This window comes from Tachyglossus aculeatus, chromosome 19 (assembly GCF_015852505.1).
Source record: "Tachyglossus aculeatus isolate mTacAcu1 chromosome 19, mTacAcu1.pri, whole genome shotgun sequence".
NCBI lineage: Eukaryota > Metazoa > Chordata > Mammalia > Monotremata > Tachyglossidae > Tachyglossus > Tachyglossus aculeatus.
Window position 1 is genome coordinate 4,905,013 of NC_052084.1, and position 22,923 is coordinate 4,927,935.

Sequence of the window (22,923 nt, forward strand, 5' to 3'; positions counted from 1 at the left end):
GGACCATGGTGGATATTTCCTACGATTTCCCTTCTCCGAAATGAGTTCTCCAACACTTTTGTTGGAGCAGAATACAACCATGAATGCTAAAGCCTTCCATCGCACCAACAAGAGCCTAGAAAGCTGAGGCCCTGGATGGGACAAATTCCATTTTGCAAATTGGTTTGGCATGACCCTGGAAAGTCAAGGGGCTAGGAAAACAGCAAAATAAAGAGCCTTGCATTGGAAAGGCATGAAAGGGCCTCAAATGCTGATGAATATGCACAACTGTTAGATTTTCTTCATACTTCTCAGGGACTGCGATTTCGTCCATTTCAGCTCTGCCAGGTTTTATTTCACATTTTAGATACGAAAACACACCAGGGAACCAACGGTGAAGATCTCCACCTAGCTATCGTGAGGAGCCCCACGGTGACAGCCCTTTGTTAATGGGTCTCGAGTTAAAAAGTTGATCCGCTTGTCAGCAGGCTGCCCCGACGGGAGTGCCAGAAAAACAACTCCAACCATAGATCTTACCTGTATGGGTCCAGAGTCCGACGTCCATATAACAGGGCATCCTCCCACAGGCTGAGATTAATACAGGCATCCATTGCGCAGTCAAGCATTTTGAGCTGATAGATGTTTCTGTCTGGAATCCGATCTTTATGGTTATTTATAAGAGCCTGGCACGTAGCCAAAACCCTCTCCCACTCTGTTATTAACCTTAGTTAAGGATCCATCATCCTCACAAAGGAAAAATACGAATTTGAAATGTTACTCAAAAGACTGGAGGAGCAATAGAAGAAAGGAAGCAGTCTGTAGTCCATGTTTGGATTTGCTCCCTGAAAACTGTACTTCAGAAACAAAAACGTGTAAATAGTTCCTTTGTCTCAGCAGTGTCTATTTACAATCGGCCACTGTCTACTTCCAAAGTCTTAGCATCTTTAGAAAATGAAGGTAACTAGTATAGAGAAGAGAGCTTGGTGAAAGGATATTTACTTCAGACCTCAAATACGAGACAACTCGGTTGACACGCTTCTGACCTCTTCAGTGTTTTCATGAAGCTTACACTGAAGTTCTTAGCTACCAAACTTACTTTAAAATAATAATCTTTGTTTTGATTGTTTAAAGCATTAAAGCTTGGGAAAGTGGGTGATGAGGAGCTTTGGGGAACTGTACTTTCCTGAAGGAGAAAGTCCCAATTACATTTTAATCTGACCATTGTCAATCAATGAACATTTGGCAAATCAATAGTATTTACTGCACACTCACTGTGTGCAGAGCACTGTACTAAGTGCTTGGGAGAGTTCAATACAGTAGGTAGACACAGTGAGATGCAGCATGGCTCAGTGGCTAAAGCATGGGCTTGGGAGTCAGAAGGACCTGCATTCTAATCCCAGCTCCACTTCTCTGCTGTATGATCTTGGGTAAGTCACTTAACTTCTCTGTGCCTCACTTCATCTATAAAAATGGGGATTAATACTGTGAGCCCTATGTGGGACATGGACTGTGAACAACCTATTAGTTTGTATCTATCTCAGTGTTTTAGTACAGTGCCTGGCACCTAGTAAGTGCTTAATACCATAAAAAAACAAGCCCACAGGGAGTTTACAAACCAGAGGCACCCCAAAATTTATTCATGAAGGGGTAAGAAATTTTTTTGAAACTATTAATTTAAATCAGATACTGCAAATGGCCAGTGAATTACTGGTCACCTATTTTCACTAGCAAACATATTTGCAGTGTCATTACTGCAAAGCACATCAAAAGTCTACAGGAAGAGTTCACTAGACCTCTTCTTGATGGGTTTTAGAGGATTTATTTTTCCATTATTTGTGGGAGACAAATGGCAAAAAGGAGCTGTATGTCTATTGCATCATCTTTCTTTTTGCTGGAAGAAATAGGTGTCCCAAAGCACCACTATGTGACATGGGGCTATTTCTATCAACTATATGAGAAAAAATGGTCATATCATGAATGAGCTTTGTTCATGCCTAGAAAAACTGGTTTAGGAGTAAAGACATCCAGGACTTCCTTTGTGGAGGAAACCACTGAAGGAATGAAGACAAAATAGTAGGAGCTAAATAAGTGTCAATAGTTGTTACTGTTTCAACATTTAAAGGATTCTTCTGGAACAACTCCCACTAGATTGTAAACCCCTTGAGGACAGGAATCATGTTTACCAACTCTATCATACTGGTTTCCCCCCAAGTGCTTAATACAGTGCTCTGCACACAATAAAGGCTCAAAACAAACTCTGATTTATTGCATTTCTGAATTTTTAGAAGCTATTGAAACTAGGTTGGTCAGCAATGGCACTTTGATAATACTTGATGACAGATGATATCGAACATATCAAGCTGGGCACATTGCATAATGTGCAGACGTGATTCAAAAGTCCACCCAAATAAGCCTGAGCCTGAAGAGCTTCTCGAGGGGCATCATTAACCCTCCCATCTGCTCAAAGTTATTATTACAATTATTACATTTGTTAAGCACTTACTGTTTGCTAGACACTATAGTAAGCATTGGGGTAGATACAAGCAAATCAAGAGGGACACGGTCTCTGTCCCACCTGGGGCTCACAGTCTTAATCCCCATTTTACAGATGAGGTAACTGAGGCACAGAGAAGTGAAGTGACTTGCCCAAGGTCACACCATTCTTTCTGTTTCCCTTCTCAGGCACCTCAGAACACGGGTGCATTTTATAAACAGAGGATGCTGTGGTGGGGAAAGGGTTTGAGGGCTTAAAATATATATATACGAGAAGCAGAGGGGCCTAGTGAGAAGCAGCATGGCCTAATGGATAGAGCGCAGGCCTGGGAGTCAAAAGGACCTGGCTTCTAATCTCGGCTCCATCACTTGTCTGATGTGTAACCTTGGGCAAGTCACTTCACTTTTCTGAGCCTTAGGTACCTCATCTGTAAAATGGGGATTAAAACTGTGAATCCCATGGACTGTGTCCTACCTGATGAGCTTGTATCTATCCCAGAGCTTAATACATTGATTGGCATATTGCAAGTTACTTCATACCCTTAAAAAAGAAAAATACTGGACATAAAGGTATTTGGTGCCCTATCTGTACCAGCTAAGGATAGACCAGCTGAAAACCTGACTGCCCAGTATAAAACCAGACAGATGGCCACTTTAACTGCAACCCCGAGGACTTGTCAGTTCTGTAGATGTAGGAATGACATTGAACCATTAATGGACAAAAAGCCCTCCAGGACTTGGCGATGAAAGGATACTCTTTTGCGACTGGAGCTCTTCAACTGTATCCACAGCATCTTTAACTTCTTTCCAAGATGGCTCCTCACCAGCTAACATGTCCACATCCTGCCCGGGGCACATTAAAAGGAAATATAATCAAAGACATTTTTCAGGTAGAAGAGCTAGAAATCATAGCTCATCTAAGCTCTGTGCTCAAAATTATGCTATTGAGATTTTTGTCATGGAAGCATGGCCAAAAAGTCAATGTCCATACCTTTTGCACCTGAAGACAACAGGTAATCCTGAACTGCCCAGACTCAGTTGATGTTAATTGTGTATCCCAAATAGCATTTTCCAAAATAAGACCTTTTCTTTGCAGCAACTGAAAGATCCATATGGGCTGTTGCCCTTCACTGGATTTGGAGATTAGGCAGGACTAAGAACTAAGAATTAAATCCCAGTTTTCTCTAACAACATCTACAACACACTGAGAAATGTACTGCATTCTCCCAAGCACTTAGTACAGTGCTCTTCCTCAGTAATCACTCAATAAATACCACTGTTTGACTCTTATTTCATTCTAACTCAAGGAACACAGGAGATTTTCTAGATTGTAAACTCCTTTCACTAGATGCTAAACTCTTTGAAGGCAGAGATCATGTCTACCAACTGTACTGCACTTTCCCAGATGCTTAGTACAGGGCTCTGCACAAAGTAAGCACTAAATAAAATAAATAAAATACGACTGATTGATTGAATTGAGACTCCTTTTGTACTTTCATATTTAATTCTTCAGTTTCTACTCCCATTATTTCCACCAAAGAAAATTATTATTGCTCCCTTGCCCAAGAGCTTATTAAATCAGACCATCTTTGGTCATATTCAAATCTCATAACCTGTTGAATTAGAACTCAAAAACAGAGCTGGGCACTTTGCTTTCAGCAAGCAAAAGCTAAGTCCAACTCACTTGTCTATAAGTCACCAAACAATGCATGGCCTGAGTAGGATGTGAATCAGGCCCAAGGCTTGCAAAAATCAATCTCCCCTATAACAAGCTCACTTGTAAATTCAATTGTTAAATTTACCACCAGTGAATGACATCAGGTAGGGGACTGAGAGGTTAATACTGAAATTATTCTATTAGTCACATGGATGGCTTCAGCCTAAGCCCTTTCAAGTTGCTATTTTCTTAACAGGCATTTTAGTAACAACATTTAAAAGTTCTTCTGAAGATTCAAGAAAAAAAATGTCCAAAAAACTGGTTATCACATTAGATATCAAAGCCATAAGGCAACCAAAGTAAACACTGTAAACAATCAGATTTTCTTATGCCCTTACTTAAAATATACTTTATTTTCCAAATATCATGTGTAGTGGTTATCAAGTAACAGGTTTTTAACAAATCCCAAGCTCAAGAAGAAGCCATTTGACAAGTTAAATGGGCCCCAAGTCATGAAAACAAATTTCATGCTCATGTTTTCAAAAATGGTCAAATGAGTGTTTGTCCAAAATGGGATCCTCTCCAAAATAAGTTATGAATGCAAGAATTAAGAAAGGAGCAGCCATCTTTCCCAAGGAAACAATAATCACCTGAAAATGGGGCTGTGAAATTCAAAGTGGAGGGTCAGGCTGAGTCAGGTCAGATGCAGAGCACTGGCTGGGAATGGAAAGTCGGGCTCTGCTACGAGCTCCCGAAGAGCACGCCCTGGCAGGCTGCAGTAGCCCTTGAGCTGTCAATATAGTGGCCATTGCTGTAAAGTGAGAGTGTTCAACACCATATCTCCAATTCACCACTGACCTCTAGCCCATGTCCTGCCTCTGGCCTAAAGAATGCTTCTGGGATAGGCTGAGGTACAAGATGTAGAAGAGAAGGAAGGCCAACCTGAGGAGCAGTGTGGCCCAGTAGATAGAGCCCAGGACTGGGAGTCAAAAGGACCTAGGTTCTAATCTTAACTCAGCGTCTTGTCTGCTGTGGGAGACCTTGGACAAGTCACTTCCCTGGGCCTCGATTCCCTCACTGTAAAATGGGGATTAAGACTGTAAATCCCACGTGGGACAGGGATCGTGTCCAACCTGAGTACCTTATATCTACCCCAGTGCTTAGTAGAGTGCCTAGAACACAGTAAGTGCTTGACAAATACCATAATTATTATTATTGTTATTAAATACCATTAAAGAACCCAAAAACCCTCAATTTACTGCATGGCATATAGGTACTTAGACCCACTGCAAATATTCTGGGACTAATAGATTAAGCAGAGCACAGTTTAAATCCTTAATGATTAGCAGGCAACATCACTATGGAAACCAGTTTCCACTTCCTTTGGCAAAAACATCAGAAGGCCACAACCAACCAACCTGAGGTTAAAAGTTGCTCTGAAGGAAAAATAATGGCTAAAATTAGAAGTTGAAAATGCAATTTTAAATTTTCACCAGTGAAAGGACCTTTCTGGGGACAGGGAAAGAGCGAAGGCAGGATGACTTTAAACTGGTGGTATCAGAACAGAAATTCTGATTGTCTATTTCCTGTACAAGGCCACAATGAAGAAAAGATTTCCTTTACTGGAGAGGCAGAGTTTCCCACTGCACTGCCGCAAATCCAAGTAAAACAAACAGCCTTCGATCAAGCCCCTGGCTCACAAGGGCCATTTGCTGAGGATGCCAGTCCTTACGGAGGCCTGCACAGCACACTAGAGAAAGACTCTTCCCATTTTTTCAACACCCAGCCTAAACCAGTGATACCCTTCCCTGAAGGGAGAAAAGATGCAGAGAGAGATGGTACAAGTGCATTTGCTTTAAATCAATTTGTAAAAGCAGTGTGGCCTAGTTAAAAGAGCAGGGACCTGGGAGTTAGAGCACCTGGGTTCTAATCCTGGCTCTGCCACTTGCCTGTTGGGTGACCTTGGGCAAGTTAACTTCTCTGTGGCTCAGTTTCCTCATCTGCAAAATCGGGATTCAATCTCACTCTCTCCTATTTAGACTGCTAGTGCCAAATGGGGCAGGGACTGTGTTGGGCCTGATCATCTTTTATCTAGCCCAGCCCTTAGTTCAGTGCTTAATGAATATTATTATCATTAGCCAACCTGAAGGAGAGGGATGATGGCATTCTGAAAGAGGAAGTTTGGCTCTGTTTCCAGATCACAAATTTGTTCATATCATTTGTGGGCCTGCTAAAGCCATCTAAGGTGATGGCTACTACTACCCCAGCAGGTGTGTGTGGGTAGGGGGCTGGGGCACTTCTGGGGAAAAGAGGCAGAGGCATGAAAGGGGCCTGGTGAGAGAGTGGGTTCCTCAATAAAGGCCCCTCCAGAACCACCACCAACCCCTAAAATCTTGGGCTGACTGTCTATTTTAATTCTCTTTCTATAAACTGTCCATTTTCTTTCCCATCTTGGATACTCCTATGACTCAAGTAATAGAGGATTTGAGAAATCCCAGCTCCAAATCCCCCTTTTTGTTCTTCTGTCCATTCTGAGTCCTGAGCCACATAGGTCAGATATCATATGGCCAGCACCTTTCCTTTAAATTATGTAGCCTTTAATCCAGTTATCTGTCCTGAGAACTCTGAAACTTGGAGTTGAAAGCTGACAGATAAGTCATCATCAATTTAAATTTCAATATTATTTCTCAGGAGGGCAAGCAGAACAAAACTGCAGGCAGAGACACTGCCTCTAAGCAGATGGAAGGCAGGGCTTTGTTCCCAGGGCTGCTCCATACATTTTTGATGATCACAAAGAAAGAGGAAAAATAAAATCAATTTGCCTTTTTACTTTTTCCTCTCACTACAACTGGATGTGAATAATACTTGCAAAGCTTTGCAGTACTGGAAACAAGATGAATTGGAGCAGAGAATGATTTCCAGAGACATTTTCCTATGTGGATTGGCTTGATCCAGAATGGAACAGGAAAACCTTGTGGCTCGCCTTAGCAAGAAGGGAGGGAGAGACCTAGGGATGCATTAATAGACAGGGACAAAAATGGAACTTTCTTCAGCTGAGCTTAGCAAGTTACTCTAGAGTTCAGCTCCAGATAAGCGAGGATGGCAGCATTACTCTCAAGTAGACACAGGATTTGTGTGTCTCAAACCCTAATATAATTCAGCTTTCCTGCTGCAGAAGCCTTTTCAATGAATCTTCTGACTTTTAGTAAAAGCACCTTTCTGTCAGAGCAGCAGCATTTTTGTATGAAGGAAAAGACCTGTGGAAAGGAGAAGGGAAGAAAGCAATGGCAAATTTGCCATACTATTCACACAAGTGCCCAATCTCACCCTGGGTGGTTGGTAGCAGGGAGGGGAGGATGGGGTATCCCCTTGTGTGTACCCACTCTAGCTTTTCAATCTCAGCCACTAAATCAAGTTTCAGTCTCCCTCTTACACACACACACACACACACACACACACACACACACACACACCCCACACCCCCACACCCCAAACATTGCAGCAAACAGGGTAGGAGTTGACTGAAGAAAAACACAACCCAAACCACCTTAAGTATCATCACAGCTCAAAGCTGGAGGAAAGACTTCCAGGTCCTGCTTCCAGTAGCCACAGAGGCTGCTTTGTTTCCTTACCTGCTCAGTCAATGGCATTCATTGACCACTTACTGCCTTCAGAGCTCTGTACTAAGAGCCTGGGAGAGTACAATATAACAGAGTTGGCAGATACATTCCCTGCCCACAACAAGCTTAAGTGCTCTTGCCAGTCCCTCCTGAACCTGGAGGAGTAGCAGCCAGTTGTAGTATTAGATGGGAAGTTTCTATTTTCAATCTGCTCCTCCTACTTCTTTCTGAGCTCCTCAAGATTCTCTTTGCCTGGAACTCAGCAAGGAGCTGATCAACAGTAGCAGAAGAGGGGTGGGAGAGATGCTCCCTATTGCTCTGTGGCCTGGGTCACTGTCCCAGGATCCAGAGGAATGGCCAAGCTTCGCCTATTCATGTGGGCAGTCATTTTGCAATATGGACAGCTCTGTGTGACGTGGATCTAGACAATCATGCACATGGTCTTTTACTGTTTCCCAGAAGCACTCTGGACTAGGACCAAAGCCAACTGGTTGAAATTCTACACTGCTCAAAAAAGCAATAACTCCTAGTCTAGGCTCCCTAGAGAACCTGCCCCTTGCCACCTCTACTCATCTGAAGCCTCAAAGAGCTGTGGGATGTCCTCAGCCCCACTGCAAGGATTCATAACAACCATACCAGAAACTGAAAAAAAACCCTTTCAAATCCAATGTAACTCCAGTGTGTCATCACAGTCAAACCTTCCTTTCGAACAAGAGTATCAAAAGAAAAGCACTCGATGTCTTGGAAGAAGGGCAACATTACATTTGAGGGTCATTGTTTCATTATGATCCTAAGTGCGTTTCAACCATTGAGGGGGGAAAAAAAAACAAAAAATGAGAGGAGAAAAAAAGAAAAGCATTGGGAGAATTACATGTGTCTCTCTTGGTTTACAGTTTAATGATTAAAAAATTAAACTTAATAGTGTACCCCTGGGTCCTGAGCCTTATTCAGTCACACATCTGTACTGCCACAGAATAAGTTAATTACTTTTATAAGACATGTAGGTATTTTGTGAAACACAGTATTGCAGTGGTTAACAAGGATCTATCTTCTGTCGACATAAAATGTTGAAATTAATAAATATCCAAATGATACATCCCAGAGCGGAACATACTTAATTGAAAGGACAGGTGCAGAGAGCAGCCATTTTACTGGGCCCAAATGATTGAGAAGAAAATTAAGGCAGCAAGAAGTTACAGGGGCTTGAGGAGGCTAACTTCTGTCCACAGAATGTATTTCCTGGAGTGCGCTAACTGTGCTTTCTTATACTTCTTTCAGAGTTCTAATCATTATAGGAAGAAACCCAGACAAATTTGCCAGAATTACATCCCGACTGACAAGAACAGTGATTTTATATTTAAACTTGTCTGTGCAATCTTTATAGTTTGTAAAAAATGAATACAAAGGAGGACTAAATAAATCTTCTGCAAAACTCAAATGCAAGAGAGACCTACCAATTCCATTCATTAGCGACTAACCACACAGCACAATTACCTTTGTCAACGCCTTAAACTCTGTCATCTCAAGGATTAATAGTAAAGCCAGTTTTCCTCTCCAAGTACACTTGGTAATTAAATGCTAAAACAATAGGATGTGGAGAAATTGTTTTCTTCAAACTGTTAAGTTTCAGAGTATTAGATATCCTAGCAAAACCTCAGACACTCTATAGAGGAGGCTGTCCGCATAAGACAATAGAGCAGATTAAGAGTAATTTGACAGTAGTGTCTTGTTCAAACCCTGGAACTTCCAAGTAAAACCTGCTTTCTTCTAGCTTATATTTTGGGGGCAAACATCCTGTGCCTGCTCTTCCTTTACAAATGATACTTGGAAGAAACTGTTGAACACCGAAAAAAAATTTTGGGATATAAATAATTCCTTCCTTTTCAGTTGAGTCGGGTCCTCCCCATTGTGTAAACCTCTCCCTGCACTAAGGCTGGAGGCACACTAACTCCTTCCTGCCCCAAAAGGTCATGCAGTGCCTACTGGGTTCGCCTACTGGGTTCACCTGATGGGATTGAGAGGAAATTTGGGAAGACCTAATGGTCATGGAACAGCCAAGAAGGAGTGTGAAGGTAGCCTAGGGATAGGATCACCTACTACTAGGCCAGGCTGCATGGAAGCTCTCTAATCTCACAATGTCCCCAACTCTCTCAGGGACAATGCACCCCATCATGAGGCCCAAACCCCACGCCTCAGGGGAGGAGCAGTGAGGGAGGAGGGCAGCTTCTACAAAACTGAGAAAGCTGGGGCAAGTCTACTGGGAAACAGCATGGCCTAAGGAAAAAGCACAAGCCTGGGAGTAAGAGGACCTGGGCTCTAAACCCGGCTCCACCACTTACCTTGGGCAAGTCACTCAACTCCTCTGTACCTTCAGTCTCCTTATCTGTAAAATGGGGATTCAATACCTGTTCTTCCTTCTTAGATTGTGAAACCCATGTAGGGTAAGGGCTGCATCTGACCTGATTATCTTGTACCTACCCCAGTGTATAGTAAACTGCTTGGAACACAGTAAGTATTTAACAAATATTATTATTGATAGAAGGGGTGGTGGGGGAGAAGGTATGTTGGGAGGTTGGTGGGAGGTGGTCCCTCTGCCAGTCTAGGAGTTCTAGCTAGGTGGCACTTGCCTCTTAGGTGGGTTTCAGTGTTGAAATATGACATTATAATGCTGATTTGTTCATGGTAATGGGGTGGTGGGGGTTGGGGGAAGCAGCAGCCACAGCAGGAGTGGTGGGTGAAGTGGCCAGAGGGAACTGGCCTGGAAGAGAAGAGACAGGTGGGCTTGTAAGACCTGACCTGTGACTGCCCCCTTCCCCAAATCTTCCCCGGGGAGCTATCTCCCCTTAGAAGAAACAACAAGACATGTCAATTCATTCACTCATTCAATCACATTTATTGAGCGCTTACTGTGTGCAGAGCACTGTACTAAGCGCTACCTGTCAGAGGAATAGGAGTTCCTGATAACCCAAACAACATTTGGGCCTCATTAATGCAGTCAACATGGGACTTTAGATTTTACTTTGAAACCTGAATGTTGTGGGCAGGATTGCTTCATCAATGCTTTAATAATACCTAGGCTCTTTCTTACAGTTCAGAACGGGATAAAGAGGAAACTTGGTATTTCTCTAGTCTTTTCCTGGGGCTCTGAAGAACTGAAAATAATTTGTCTAGAGAGGCGGCCCTGGTTGAAACAGAAGAAAAGCGTGAAAGATGAAGGAGCCTGTAATTGATGCGACACAGTATTCTAATTACCAAGAAGCACGTTTTATTCATGGAACCATTATGTTCTTTCCTCAGCAATTAATACTCAGTCCAATTGGTAAATGCTCTTCTCTTTAGCTGAAACACCCTGAAAGCAGATGAGTATGTGAAACATGCCATGTGCCACATCCCTGGAAATGTCAACATGACCCGGTAACCCTTCATTCATTATGTGAAAAGGAGGCATTGCAGCCACTATAGAACTATAAAGATGCCATTCAAAAGGCAGCTGGCCAGCTATAATGGCAGTAAAGCAATATTAATGATCTCCCACGATGTGCAGAATTTTTTTGTTTTCCTTCTACACTGAAATGGCTCCTGCTCCCTTTGCTCCTGCTGACTTGCACTAGGCAAACTCTCACTGCTTGCTGCTGGATTTCCCACCTGCTTTATTTCACCCAGTCGCTCTAAGCTCCCATTTCAGCCATTATGTCCCACAACCTCTGCAAAAGTCTTTTGTTAGAATTACTAAACCTAGAATGAAATAGACTGATTTCTAAATGATCGTCCCCCTCTTCCCCTGCTCACCTTATGGTCAAGGTTCTAAATGTCAAGGGAAGGTGGTAGGAGGGATGAGTTAGAGAAATAATAGGCCTTTGAAATCCACAAGCCCTGGGTGGAGGGGCAGGGGTGGGAGTGAGGAGAGAAAGAAAGAGGGGGAGAGGGAGAGAGGAGGGGAGAGGGAGAGAGAGGGGAGAGGAAGAGAGGGAAAGGGAGGGAGAGAGAAAGAATGCACCTGCTTGGAAATGGGGGCTACATTTGTAATTTTATCTTCAAATGTGAACCAACCAGAGGCATTACTACCCAGGGGGCAAGTCACAGTTCCTGTTTTATTCTCTTACTCCTTGAAACAAGGGGGCTGCAGCTTAACAATTCACTTAGTACCTACTAGCCCATATACATAACTAGGGTGGCCAGTGTAATAAATGTAATGATAATAATAAAAAAGGTATTAACAAAAGCATGAATGCCATGTGACTAGGAGAGCATGGGACAAGAAAGCTCAGTAATTGGGAGGGAGAGAGAGGGAGAGAGAGGGGGACAGAGGGGGAGAGAACACACACAAACACAAACCTGCTTGGAAATGGGGGCTATATTTGGAACTTTATCTTCTTAAATGTAACATGAAATCAAGTTGAAAAGGAAACTGGCCAAGCAGTCAACATCTTTCACAGCAATCAATGGTAAACTGACCTGAGAAATGACAAGCACCAAATCCAACCCAGATCCTCAAATAGTTGATGTGCATATAGTGTTCAATAGATTGTAAAACTGCTTGCTAGATCATAACCCCCCAACTAGATTGTAAGATCCCTGAAGGCAGGAATGTCTACCAACTCTATATTTTCCCAAGCTCTGAACAAAGGAAGTGTTCAATAAACATCACTGATACATGAACATCTCTTGAACCAAAAAGGAAAAAAATACATCAGTAGGAATTCTTCCTCGCTTCATATGCTGCCCTACTAGTAAAAACTAATTTGAGCCACCAATCCCAAGTATCTGCCTCTCAATGCAGCGGTTTTCCACAGTTATAAAATACAGCCTCCACACTGTTCCCCTGGCCTCTATTCAAAATTGCTGGTGGCAATATCAATACTACTTTAATTACAATAAACTGGGGAAGCTTTTTCGTGTGTCTGTTTCCATATCAAGGGAGACCTGAGCATGAAGGGAAGAGATACTGCTGGCAACTTGACTGCGAGTAAGTGGACTGAAAACATCATTACCAGGAGAACCCAAAGGTCTTGTGACTGAGGGTCTAACTTCTTCTCTGCCTCTTTTGGACTCATGCCGACAGACATAGCCGAAACTAAGTATTGTTTGTTATTCACAAAGTGGGGTGAGCAGGGATTGTGTCTACCTACAGTACTGTATTGTTTTCTTCTAAGTGCTCAGTATAGTGCTCTCCACACAGTAAGCACTCAATAAATACCACTGATTTACTGATTCATATTGCTGGTCTGCGGCAAGCAAGGCTAGCACCTGGGAAGCCTTGGCAGTGAGGACAATCCATTGGTCAGAGCTCCTCGTCGGCCCCAAAGGCCATAGTGGAACGATCCTTTGCTCTATGTAGGACTTCATAACCCCAGTGACCTCTTATGTATGTACTTAGAACCAACTCCAGTTTAATGGAAGAAACATTTTCTTACTCATTAATACAACAAAGCACCACCCAAGGATCACATTGCTTAAAGCACTGATGGGTTTCAAAACACCCACATGCTCTAAGCTCTGGACCTAAATGTCAAATTCAGCAACTTGGCATCCCCACCTTGGAGGCTATTATGAGAGAAACCCATTTAAGGATTTGTCTCACAACCAGATTTTCAATCATAATCCTGAATTTGCATTTTTGCTCCAAAATAAATGGTATGTTAATGACAGGCACCATGTTTCTGTGTTAATAAGGAAACTCTGCCCTATGCAAAATAGAGTCTCCACTATAAACTCAGTCAATACTCACTGTTCTGACAGAAGCACCAGGGATGCCTGTGAAAAAGACCTGACTCCGAACTAATCCTCCAACTTCCCCAACCCTCCCAATGAATTCGCCAATCACCTTTAAGCTTTGTATTACATAGAATGGTAGAAAAATGCCCCTACTTTTCGGGGATGACTCAAGGAATGAGTAACAGGGTGGTTCAATACTTTGCATATAACACGTGGGCTATGCAGCAAGACAAATCAGCTCTCCCTCTAAGGAGAGGATGTACCAGGAAAGTGACTTTAAGAATGTCAAGAAAGGGGCCTCAGTTTCCCTTTCATCCTCCAGCTAGATTTTGGTTGTGTGTCAGGTAGGGTGATACCCTTTTCTGGAGGCCAGCCCACAAGATGCAAGACTTGGCTCCCAGAAGAGCACTTATGAGGACAAAAGTCCCAGAAGAACAGCAGAGAGGCGGCAAGCAGGGAGCAGCACTCTGACTTGGCATGGAAAACGACCCTACAGACACCCTGCAGCTCTGAGATTGTAGAGACTTTCTTTTCACTGCACTTTGAGGCAGTGTGGTCTAGTGGTGAAAGTCCAGGACTGGAAATCCCAGGTTTTAATTCGAGCTCTGCCACTGCCCTGCAAAGTCACTTAGTCACCTCACTCAACTTCTCTGTACCTCAATTTCCTCACCTGAAAACTGGGGATAAGGTACCCACTTGCCCTCCACTTTAGACTGTGAGCTCCCTGTGGAACACAGACTGTGTCGGATTGAATTATCTGGAATATATCCCAGGGCTTAGCCAATAAACGCTTAACACGGTGCTCTGCACATGGTAAGTGCCCAATAGATACTACTGGTTGATTGGATAGTAAGCATTTAATAAATACCATAATCACTGTTTGGACTGTTTAAGGCCCTTCGTTTCACCTGGTAGACCTGGTTGAAATACATGATCCAAATAAAACAGAACTGTTCCACAATGTGCTGTAACCAGAAGCTGTTTCTTATTTGTGGTGGAATGCTGATCAGCAAGGAAGGGAAACTTTCCATGGAGCTGAGTTTTTCTTTCATTCACCACTGTCTTTCACTAGCGGAGGAATCCACCCCTTACTTCCAGATGGCTAGAGGAGTTTGGTCCTGACTCCACCCAACATACCTTGTCTTGGGTCTTGCAACGGATGCAGTCGCAAGCAAAGCAATACTGCTCCTTCAGCTGCTTCTGGCGCTCTTGGCTGGGCAGCAGCACATCAAGGTAGCAGATGGTGAGCTAGAAACGAGCAAAAGAGAATGGAGGGAAGTGGTCTGCTGTGTTTGGACATAGGTTTTAAAAATCGATTCCACAGGGATCTTGCCATAGGATCAGCAAACATGGGCTTTACACTTCATCCAGGGGTTGGCGAAAAAAAGCAAACTCTTGTCAGCATGTCTGCGATGCCAGCTATAAGCAGCTTGCTTGTTTCGAAAAAATCTGTAAATCTGAAATGGGTCAATGAGAATTTTAAACACAAAAAGGGGGCAAAAGAGAGCCTCAGGGTACCATGAGATCAGACACTGATAAGTGGGAAAATAAGAAGGTGGTGCCAACCTTGAAGAGGAAAAAGAAAACTCCCACCCAATATAGCCAATTACTGGCCAATTGCTGAACTCTGTTTTAACTGAACAAACTTCTCTCAGTCATAAGTGTTTACACTTTCAAAATGTTAATATCTGTAGGTAAAGAGACTCCTTACCATTGGCCTTAAACCACTCAACCACCTTGTCCCCTCCCACTTTATCCTGCTGATTTCCTACTACAAGCCAACACGCACACTTTGCTCCTCTACTGACTGTATCTCGAGCTCATCTATCTTGCCAACAATCTCTTATGAAAGTTCTTCTGTGGCACTCAATAACTACCTTTGATTGATAGAGGGTGATTGCTGGGAGGAATAAATGAAGGGTTCATTCCAGTTGGGCATTTCGCAGGTGTTTCCACTGATGAAAAGAAATGCAAATTCTCTCCCCGGCCCCACAAAAAAAGCGGGGGTGGCGGGGGATGATTCCTGGAGGAAATGGGAGACCAACTGAGAAGGTCCATATAGGTGGATTGGGGGAGGTACAAATGGGGGAGGAGCCTCAGCCTATGCAAAGGAATGACAAAAAGAAGAAGTGGAGAACAGTCACCTGATCAGATATTCTTGGCCCAGAAACACATAGCTCCCTCAGGGCAGGGCACCACTTGTAGATGTCTCTGATACAGAAGAGTTGGTGGGAAGTTGGGTAAATACTATGGTCTATTCAATCTAGTTAGGAAGAGCACAAGCCTGGGAGTCAGAAGACCTGGGTTCCAAATCCTTGCTCCACTACTTGTCTGCTGTGTAACTTAGGGCAAGTCACTTCACTTCTCTGTGCCTCAGGTACCTCCTTTGTAAAATGGGGATTAAATCCTCCTCCCTCCAACTTACGCTGCGAGCCCTATGTGGAACAGGGACCGTATCCAACCTAATTATCTTGTATCTATTACAGTGCTTTGAACAGTGCCTGGCACAGAGAAAGCACTTAATAAATACTACTTATTAAAAAAAAAGAGAGAGAGAGAGAGAGAAGTTATGTTACCTCTTCACCTGTCTGGATTTCCCGAACTGCCCGGAGGAAGAGGGAGGTTCCTTCAAAGACAATCACACAGTTGGGGTCACAGCTATGGTTGAGCAGAGACATACTGACAGAGAAAGGGAAAATAAGGTCGTGTGAGCCAAGAGACTTTAAACTGAATATCTCTCTCATGGATTACTGTGCCCATGCTGAGCAATTAAGACCTCAAATGGGAGAGGAAAGGGGGGTGCTGACTTCTCTATCACGAGAGCTTAGTTCAATGCTCTGCACACAAAAAGTGCTCAATAAATGCTATTGATTGATTGATGAACTTCTATGGATTGTGAGACTAACATCTTTAAACAATGCATGCAACAGATTCATTGCAAATACAGTGAAATGTTCCACTGGAAAAAAAAACCCACTCAATTTGAAGTTTTAAAAAAATAAAAATGTGGGCATATTCTTCTCATAACAATCAAGAACTACCCCATCCCTGATTTCCACAGACTGGCTTGTTGTCTATTGTTTGAGGTACTGTTTCTTTAAAATAATTATTCTGCTCTTTTCTCTTCCACTCTCCCAGTTTCAGCTCACTACAAAATAGCTGTTGGGGGTGCCACATTGCCATCCACTCTCCACACATACCTGGCCCAATAAATCTGGAGTGGGAAGACGATTGCTTCCATGCATTTATTTTGATTGTGTTTGAAGATCTCGTTGCTTTAGATTCTACCCTGCTATTGCACAATGCACCAGACACAAAGACTGCGCTGGGGAAACAGTCACTGGCTGTGGTGCTTGAGCTACGTCCCGGGTTTCAGCTCAAGCTCAGTTGTATTGTAACTGCACTGTACTCTCCCATGCCCTTAGTACATTGCTGTGAACAAAGTCAGTGTTCAATGAATACCACTGATTGAGTGATTTGGGGAGTCAAAGAGCTGGAGTTGTAGTCCCAGCTCTGCCACTTAACTGCCTTTTGACCTTGGACAAGTCAATTCACTTCTCTGTGTCTTAGTTACCTCATTTGTAAAATGAGGATTAAAACTGTGAGCCCTAAGTGGGACAGGGACTGTGTCTGACCCGATTATCTGCACTCAGTATAGCGCCTGGCACATAGTAAAGCCTTAATAAATACCACATCATTATTATTATGTCTCCTGGCCTCATAAAAGGCTGGGCAGCAAAACTGCTCCAATGGCCATGTGTTAGACCTGCAGTCTGTTTCTACACTGGCACCATTCTTTTGAACTCCAAAATAACAGCCTAGACTTTGTTCCTGAACTGTCTACTTCCCTGTCTTTGGAACAGTGTTCTGCAGAGTTCAGGTACCTGTTGGTGTGCTGGGAATTTCCATTGGAGGTATCAATGCTGAAGTGGAAAACACTACACTAGTGCCACCTATGAGACAAAGCGAGGTCATTCCAGATGCTGGAAGTCCCCCCATGAGATGCCCCTGGCAGCCACAAAGTAACTGGAGCAGAAAGGGGTACCCATTTAGGAACTGCAGGCTTCTTGAGGGGTTAATCTATAACTCCCCCAACCCCAGGGGACAGCTGATTTTGAAGCCCTTCAGTAGTCAGCCTCGCTCTGACCTACAGTTCTCACTCTGATCATGAAACGGACACCTTTCTAAAAACCCAAATCCAGGCATGGGGTCAGTAACAGTCAGTAATGAGAACTTGTACAAATATTTTAGGACAACATTTTCCATTTTCTTGTAATTAATTGCTGTTGTTCTCATTTGGCTCTTCTACCTCCCATTTATTTTCTAGCTCCCTCAGAGAAAGGGAGAAAATATCTAATAGTTGCTGCCAGTGAATGAAATAGTGTCCACAGTACCTAGGATACAGGCCAACACCAACTTCCTGCATCTCTCCATTGCTGATGGTGAAACCGTTACATATCACCTGTAAAAACAAGAAAGAAAACCAAGATTATCACAGCCATTTGGAGCATTTTCCGTAACTGGGTTGAAAATCAAGCTCAATACTGATGCTCATATCTGGGACACACTTCACGACCTATATTCAAAGGGAAGAGACGTTAGCACCCTGCAAAAACAGGAGTTACGGAGGCCCTACATTCCAACCCGTAAAAGAGTCCAGAAAGCTCAAAATGTAGACCATATACCTTGTCACAAATTGCTTCCAATTTAAATCATGATTCTTCGACCCATATAATGTGGGAGGCAATCCCAACTGTCCCCTAGAATAATTATAATAATTGCGGTATATTTTATGCCAAAAACTGCAGTAAACACTGGGAGATTATCAAAATAATCTGAGCAGACAATCCCTTACCCAAATGGGCTCACAGTCTAAGGGGGAAGGAAAACTGATATTTAATCCCCAGTTGAACCATCTAGTTGAACCAACTATTGGCTAGAACACCGGCCTGGGAATCAGAAGGACCTGGGTTCTAATCCTGGCTCTACCACTTGGTCTGCCATGTGACCTTCGGCATATCATAAACTTCTCTGTGCCTCAGTTATCTCACCTGAAAAATGGGGATTACGACTGTGAGCGCCATGTGGGACCTAATTATCTTATATCTACCCTAGCACTTAGAACAGTGCCTGACAAGTAGTAAATATTTAACAAATACAATAAAAAAATCCCTCCAATTCCATACAACTAAGATATGTCTTGTTCTCTAAATGGGAGGGGCAAGGTCATCAAAAGTTCCTGTTAATGAAGAGTCACTGTTTCAAAATAGGATGCTACAGGTAGCACATTCAGAGACTTAGCAGGAGTTGTGGGCAGGAAACGTGCCTTGTGTTTCAGTTGTACTTCCTAAGCACTTAATACAGTGCATTACAATCTGTGGTGCACAGTATTACCATTACTACTAATTTGGAATAGGGTCTCAAAGAAACCTACCAATGGAAGGAACACAGTGAGAGGGAAAAAAAAGGACCATTTTATTTTTAACCAAAATACCATCCCTCTACACAATGATTACAAATCTTTGTCTATGAATGGATAAGAACTGTTCAACTAACCTTTTTTGGCTAAGCAAGTTTAGTGAGATGCATCAGGATTTAAGACTTCAGCAAATCTTTACAGAAAAGATGCTCACATAAGATGCATGTGCTTGTTTAAAATAAACAAATGTCACTCTCTGCTTTTAAAGAGGAAGTCAATTTCCCTGATTCATTCTCATTACTTTAGGCATGTCAACTGTCCACCATGCTTAGCACTAATAGATTTCACTCCTAGCCATAGCAGTTTGGTACATACATATATTTTATTTTCACCGACAATGATTTCTCCAGCTATTTGCAACCTGCTACACCTGCACTAGTTCCTCTGGTAACCTTTTGCTCCTTCCTGCTCCCACTGATTGTAAATCATTTTTGTCTGTGTGCCAACTCCCTTTAGCTTGCTTAAAGACCTGGTTGGCAAAAATTTCCACCCAAGTGCTTAATACAGTGTTTTGCCATGAATAGGCACTTGAATACCATTGATGATGATGAGCTGGAATGTGAGAACCCACCCACGTGTGAGTCGAGAAACCGGAGGCACTACTTTTAACCTGGTCGCGAGGTGAGCAATGGAAGTTTGTTCCTTTCTGCACTGGTGCTGCATTTTTGCTGCTCCTGCAGGACTCATTACTATTTTACAAAGACAAAGAAGCTCCCCTCCACGCTGCGATCCCTACAGGCTGGTTTGATTCGTGCCCACCTGAAAGGTACAGTTCTGAAATGGGAGGGAGTACAGGTTTCCTGTCCGGACCACAAGTTCATGGTTGAACCCAGACTCCAGGGTCCCAAAGAAGCAAATTTGCTGCTGGCTACTCTTTGGATGTTGGGTCTACATCTGAGCTCACTTGGCCTCTGGGACACTCCAGAGCACCACCAGACTGCTTTTTAACCTGTGAGAGCATCTCTGATCAGACTTCTATGGATGTCAGCAGCCCTCCATGACAGAACTTTCTTGACCCCAGTTGCACTTGGTCTTTTGCCTTTTTAAAAAGTTTAATTACAAAATGAGCTCTACTTTTACACTTAAATCATGTTTAAAAGATGCTTCAGTTTAGGATTTAAAAAAAAAAAGAACTTCCAAAGTCATTTAGGTTTTATCATGTCTTTGACATGAAAATTCACCACTGGACAGGTTCCTGACATGTTAATTGAGGTTTGTTTTATTTTGTAACTCAAAGCACTCAGATGGTCTGTGCTCGATTATGCTATTAGACTGACTCATAGCCAGGACAGCCAGGCAGGGTCCCACAGCATCTATGTTTAGCATTAAGTCAGGGCCTCCAACCTGATGGGAAAGAAAACACAATGGAAAAAACTCGGTCTCAGATGCAATTAAATATTAAACAACTGCTTAAGGTGATCCGCAAATTGAAGATAAATGTGAGGCTGTGGCTGCACATGTTATTTAGAATCCAATTTGAATATTGTCTCCAGGAGAAGTTTTGGCAGGGGGGACTTAGTGAAGCTTATCATGCTTGACATCTCAGGGAATGGAAACTTAAGAGCCTGAATTTCATATTACTGCATGTGAAATAAACTACACCTAGTGAGCTCCAGGATTTCCTAGCTTTTCAGAGGAGAGTGTGTGTGTGCTTTCTATGTGTGTGCCTGCAGTTTTAGCAGTGAATTTAACCAGCCCCTCTCTACTGAGAAAATTCACCACAGGGTGGATCTAGGACAGCTGAGCTTTGCAGCCCAGGGAAGTGATAGCAACACCTCCGCCATTTCCCCACACAGACCTGCAAGCCCACTCCTATGCTAACAAGGCCATGTTACCCTATTCTCCGCCGCTTTCCAGGCCAAACCCTTGAGCCACAGCAGCAGAGCTGGGCATGCTTGATTCCAGAGACTGTGCCAGATTTCTGCTTTTGTGGGTTTTGCCATCAGCAAGGTAAGAAAAGTATGCATTCTAGCTCATGAGGTGACCCTTTAAGTGCTTTCAAAATGATTCTCCCACTCCCAAATTATATAGTGTGAGCACCTTGGGTGCCAGATAGAAGGTAGAAGAGGTGAATATTAACACAAGAAGGATGCAAACAAAAGCTGCCTAAAATGCATCTGGGTTGAGTGGCACTCCAATCCAGGACCAGTAAAAACCACCTTTTAATCACACAGTGAGACAGGGGACCCGTAACTTAATTATAGGCTGGGTTTAAAGACCCCTTCACCCCCCTCTCAGGTTGGAGAAAATTCATGCCAGCTTAACTCTTAAATAGCGAGGGACCACCCTGATTTGCAATCCCAAGTTAGGTGACGTGACACAGCAAACATCCCTTCTAAAAGATGAAGGTTAAAAGGTTTCTCAAGTTGTGCGATGTTTACCCTTCACAGGGGGAGGAGAGAGATGCCGAGAATTTCATTCCCAGTAATTCCCATTAATGCCTAATTGTATTTTCTGGATAACCGGAAAAGCAGTGAGGGATATGAGTTATGTAGAACTCTGTGTATTTCTTCATTTTGACAAGTGAGGCCTCCTCTAATGATGAAAATGTTCTGAATATCAGTTCTATGCTTATTACTTTGCTCCCAAATAGAAAGAATTTAGTTAGGGTGCCTCTTCGATTCCTTGGATTAAGAAACACAAGCAGAAGTAGGTGTACAAGCATAGGTATTTCCTATTAAGGATTATTTAAGTAGTGTTAGAAGGTATGAAATGAAGTCATTAAAATAAAAAAGGTTCAACTGCCTTCTCCCTTGAGTAACTGCAGATGTCTGAAACAATGAGTGTCAGAGTTAAATTTCAACCTATAGAAAGGCCCAAGGTAATTATATCATTTCTGAGAACAAAACAGCCCCAAATTAGCCAATAGCAACAGGAAGAAAGATCATATAAAACATGGACCACATTTCACTTATCTCACTTATTTATGGGGGTTTGAAATTACTCCTGTATATTATACACTCTGGCTATTCTCAGAATGGGTAGAGAAGGAAATTTAATGTTCTTTTTCTATGGAATTCATGCCTTCTGCCTCCCTGCTTTATTGCAGTAGGGACATTAGGAGACAGGCAGGTCGTTTCTGTTCTCTCCTAATGGTCCCGGGTATAACCGTGCTTCAGTGGAGAAACACACCACTGTGGCTGGTGCCTATAGTTCCTCACTCATGAATCGGTTTGTCGTAATGAGAAAGGGGCCAGAGTTGGGAGATTTTATTGACAGCCAAAACGCTGCTGAAATGCATCTGGCTGACAGGAAAACAATTAAAAACAGTATAGAAGATGCCTGCTCCACCGGACTCAGCACACCCAACTGGCCTGCTTTCCAAACAACCATCACTCAGTTGTATTTATTGAGGGCTTACTGTACAGGGCACTGAACTAAGTGCTTGGGAGAGTACAAAACAACAATGTAACAGACACATTCTTTGTCCACAATGAGCTTACAGTCTATCCCTCTGGATTTAAAACTCCTCAAAAAAGATATCTCTTGAATTTAGCTAAGGAAACAAACCCCTGGCCCATATGCCTGAGCCCAAATAGAAACCCAGGTGGGCCCCATGAGATATTTCATCATCAATATCAACTGAACACTTACTGTGTGCAGAGCACACAGCTAGGCACCTGGGAGAGGATAAGAGTTGGTATACATGTTCCTTACCCAAAGTGAGCTTATTTGATGGCCTCTATGTTCCTTTCAATTCCTTTTCAATCCCCTTTCCTAGGAAGGTGTTAGGGGCTGGTCGGGGGACTGGAAGGAATGGGGTTGGGGGAATGAAGGGGAAGGAGAGGACAGCTCACTTTACTGTAGCAGGCATATTTATGGATTTCTCTAGCTTAGTGTCAGTGGCTGAGGCAGGAACTGGCCAAGATGGGGATGTATCTGCCAATGATTCCCAATCTGAACCCACCCCTTCCCTGAGGGACCCTGAGACTCTGCCATCGGTTTTGGGGGAATAAGTTGAAGAGAGTCTCTTGATTTTG

At 43.0% G+C, this 22,923-nt stretch overlaps 1 protein-coding gene across 10 annotated transcripts in view; it reads right to left on the minus strand.

Moving 5' to 3' along the window:
* The window catches only part of SMYD3 (SET and MYND domain containing 3), a 344,076-nt gene that overhangs the window by 56,441 nt on the left and 264,712 nt on the right, over window positions 1-22,923 (minus strand). For 9 of the 10 annotated variants that reach the window (XM_038761108.1, XM_038761104.1, XM_038761103.1 and 6 more), the window contains 5 exons: window positions 17,859-17,926; window positions 16,041-16,143; window positions 14,602-14,712; window positions 3,228-3,315; window positions 517-691 (listed from right to left, as the gene is read on the minus strand). In XM_038761108.1, the coding sequence (XP_038617036.1) occupies window positions 517-691; window positions 3,228-3,315; window positions 14,602-14,712; window positions 16,041-16,143; window positions 17,859-17,926 (545 nt within the window). Of the gene's footprint in view, window positions 1-516; window positions 692-3,227; window positions 3,316-14,601; window positions 14,713-16,040; window positions 16,144-17,348; window positions 17,428-17,858; window positions 17,927-22,923 lie in introns of those variants that run through there. The other variant, XM_038761111.1, reaches the window with a different exon arrangement.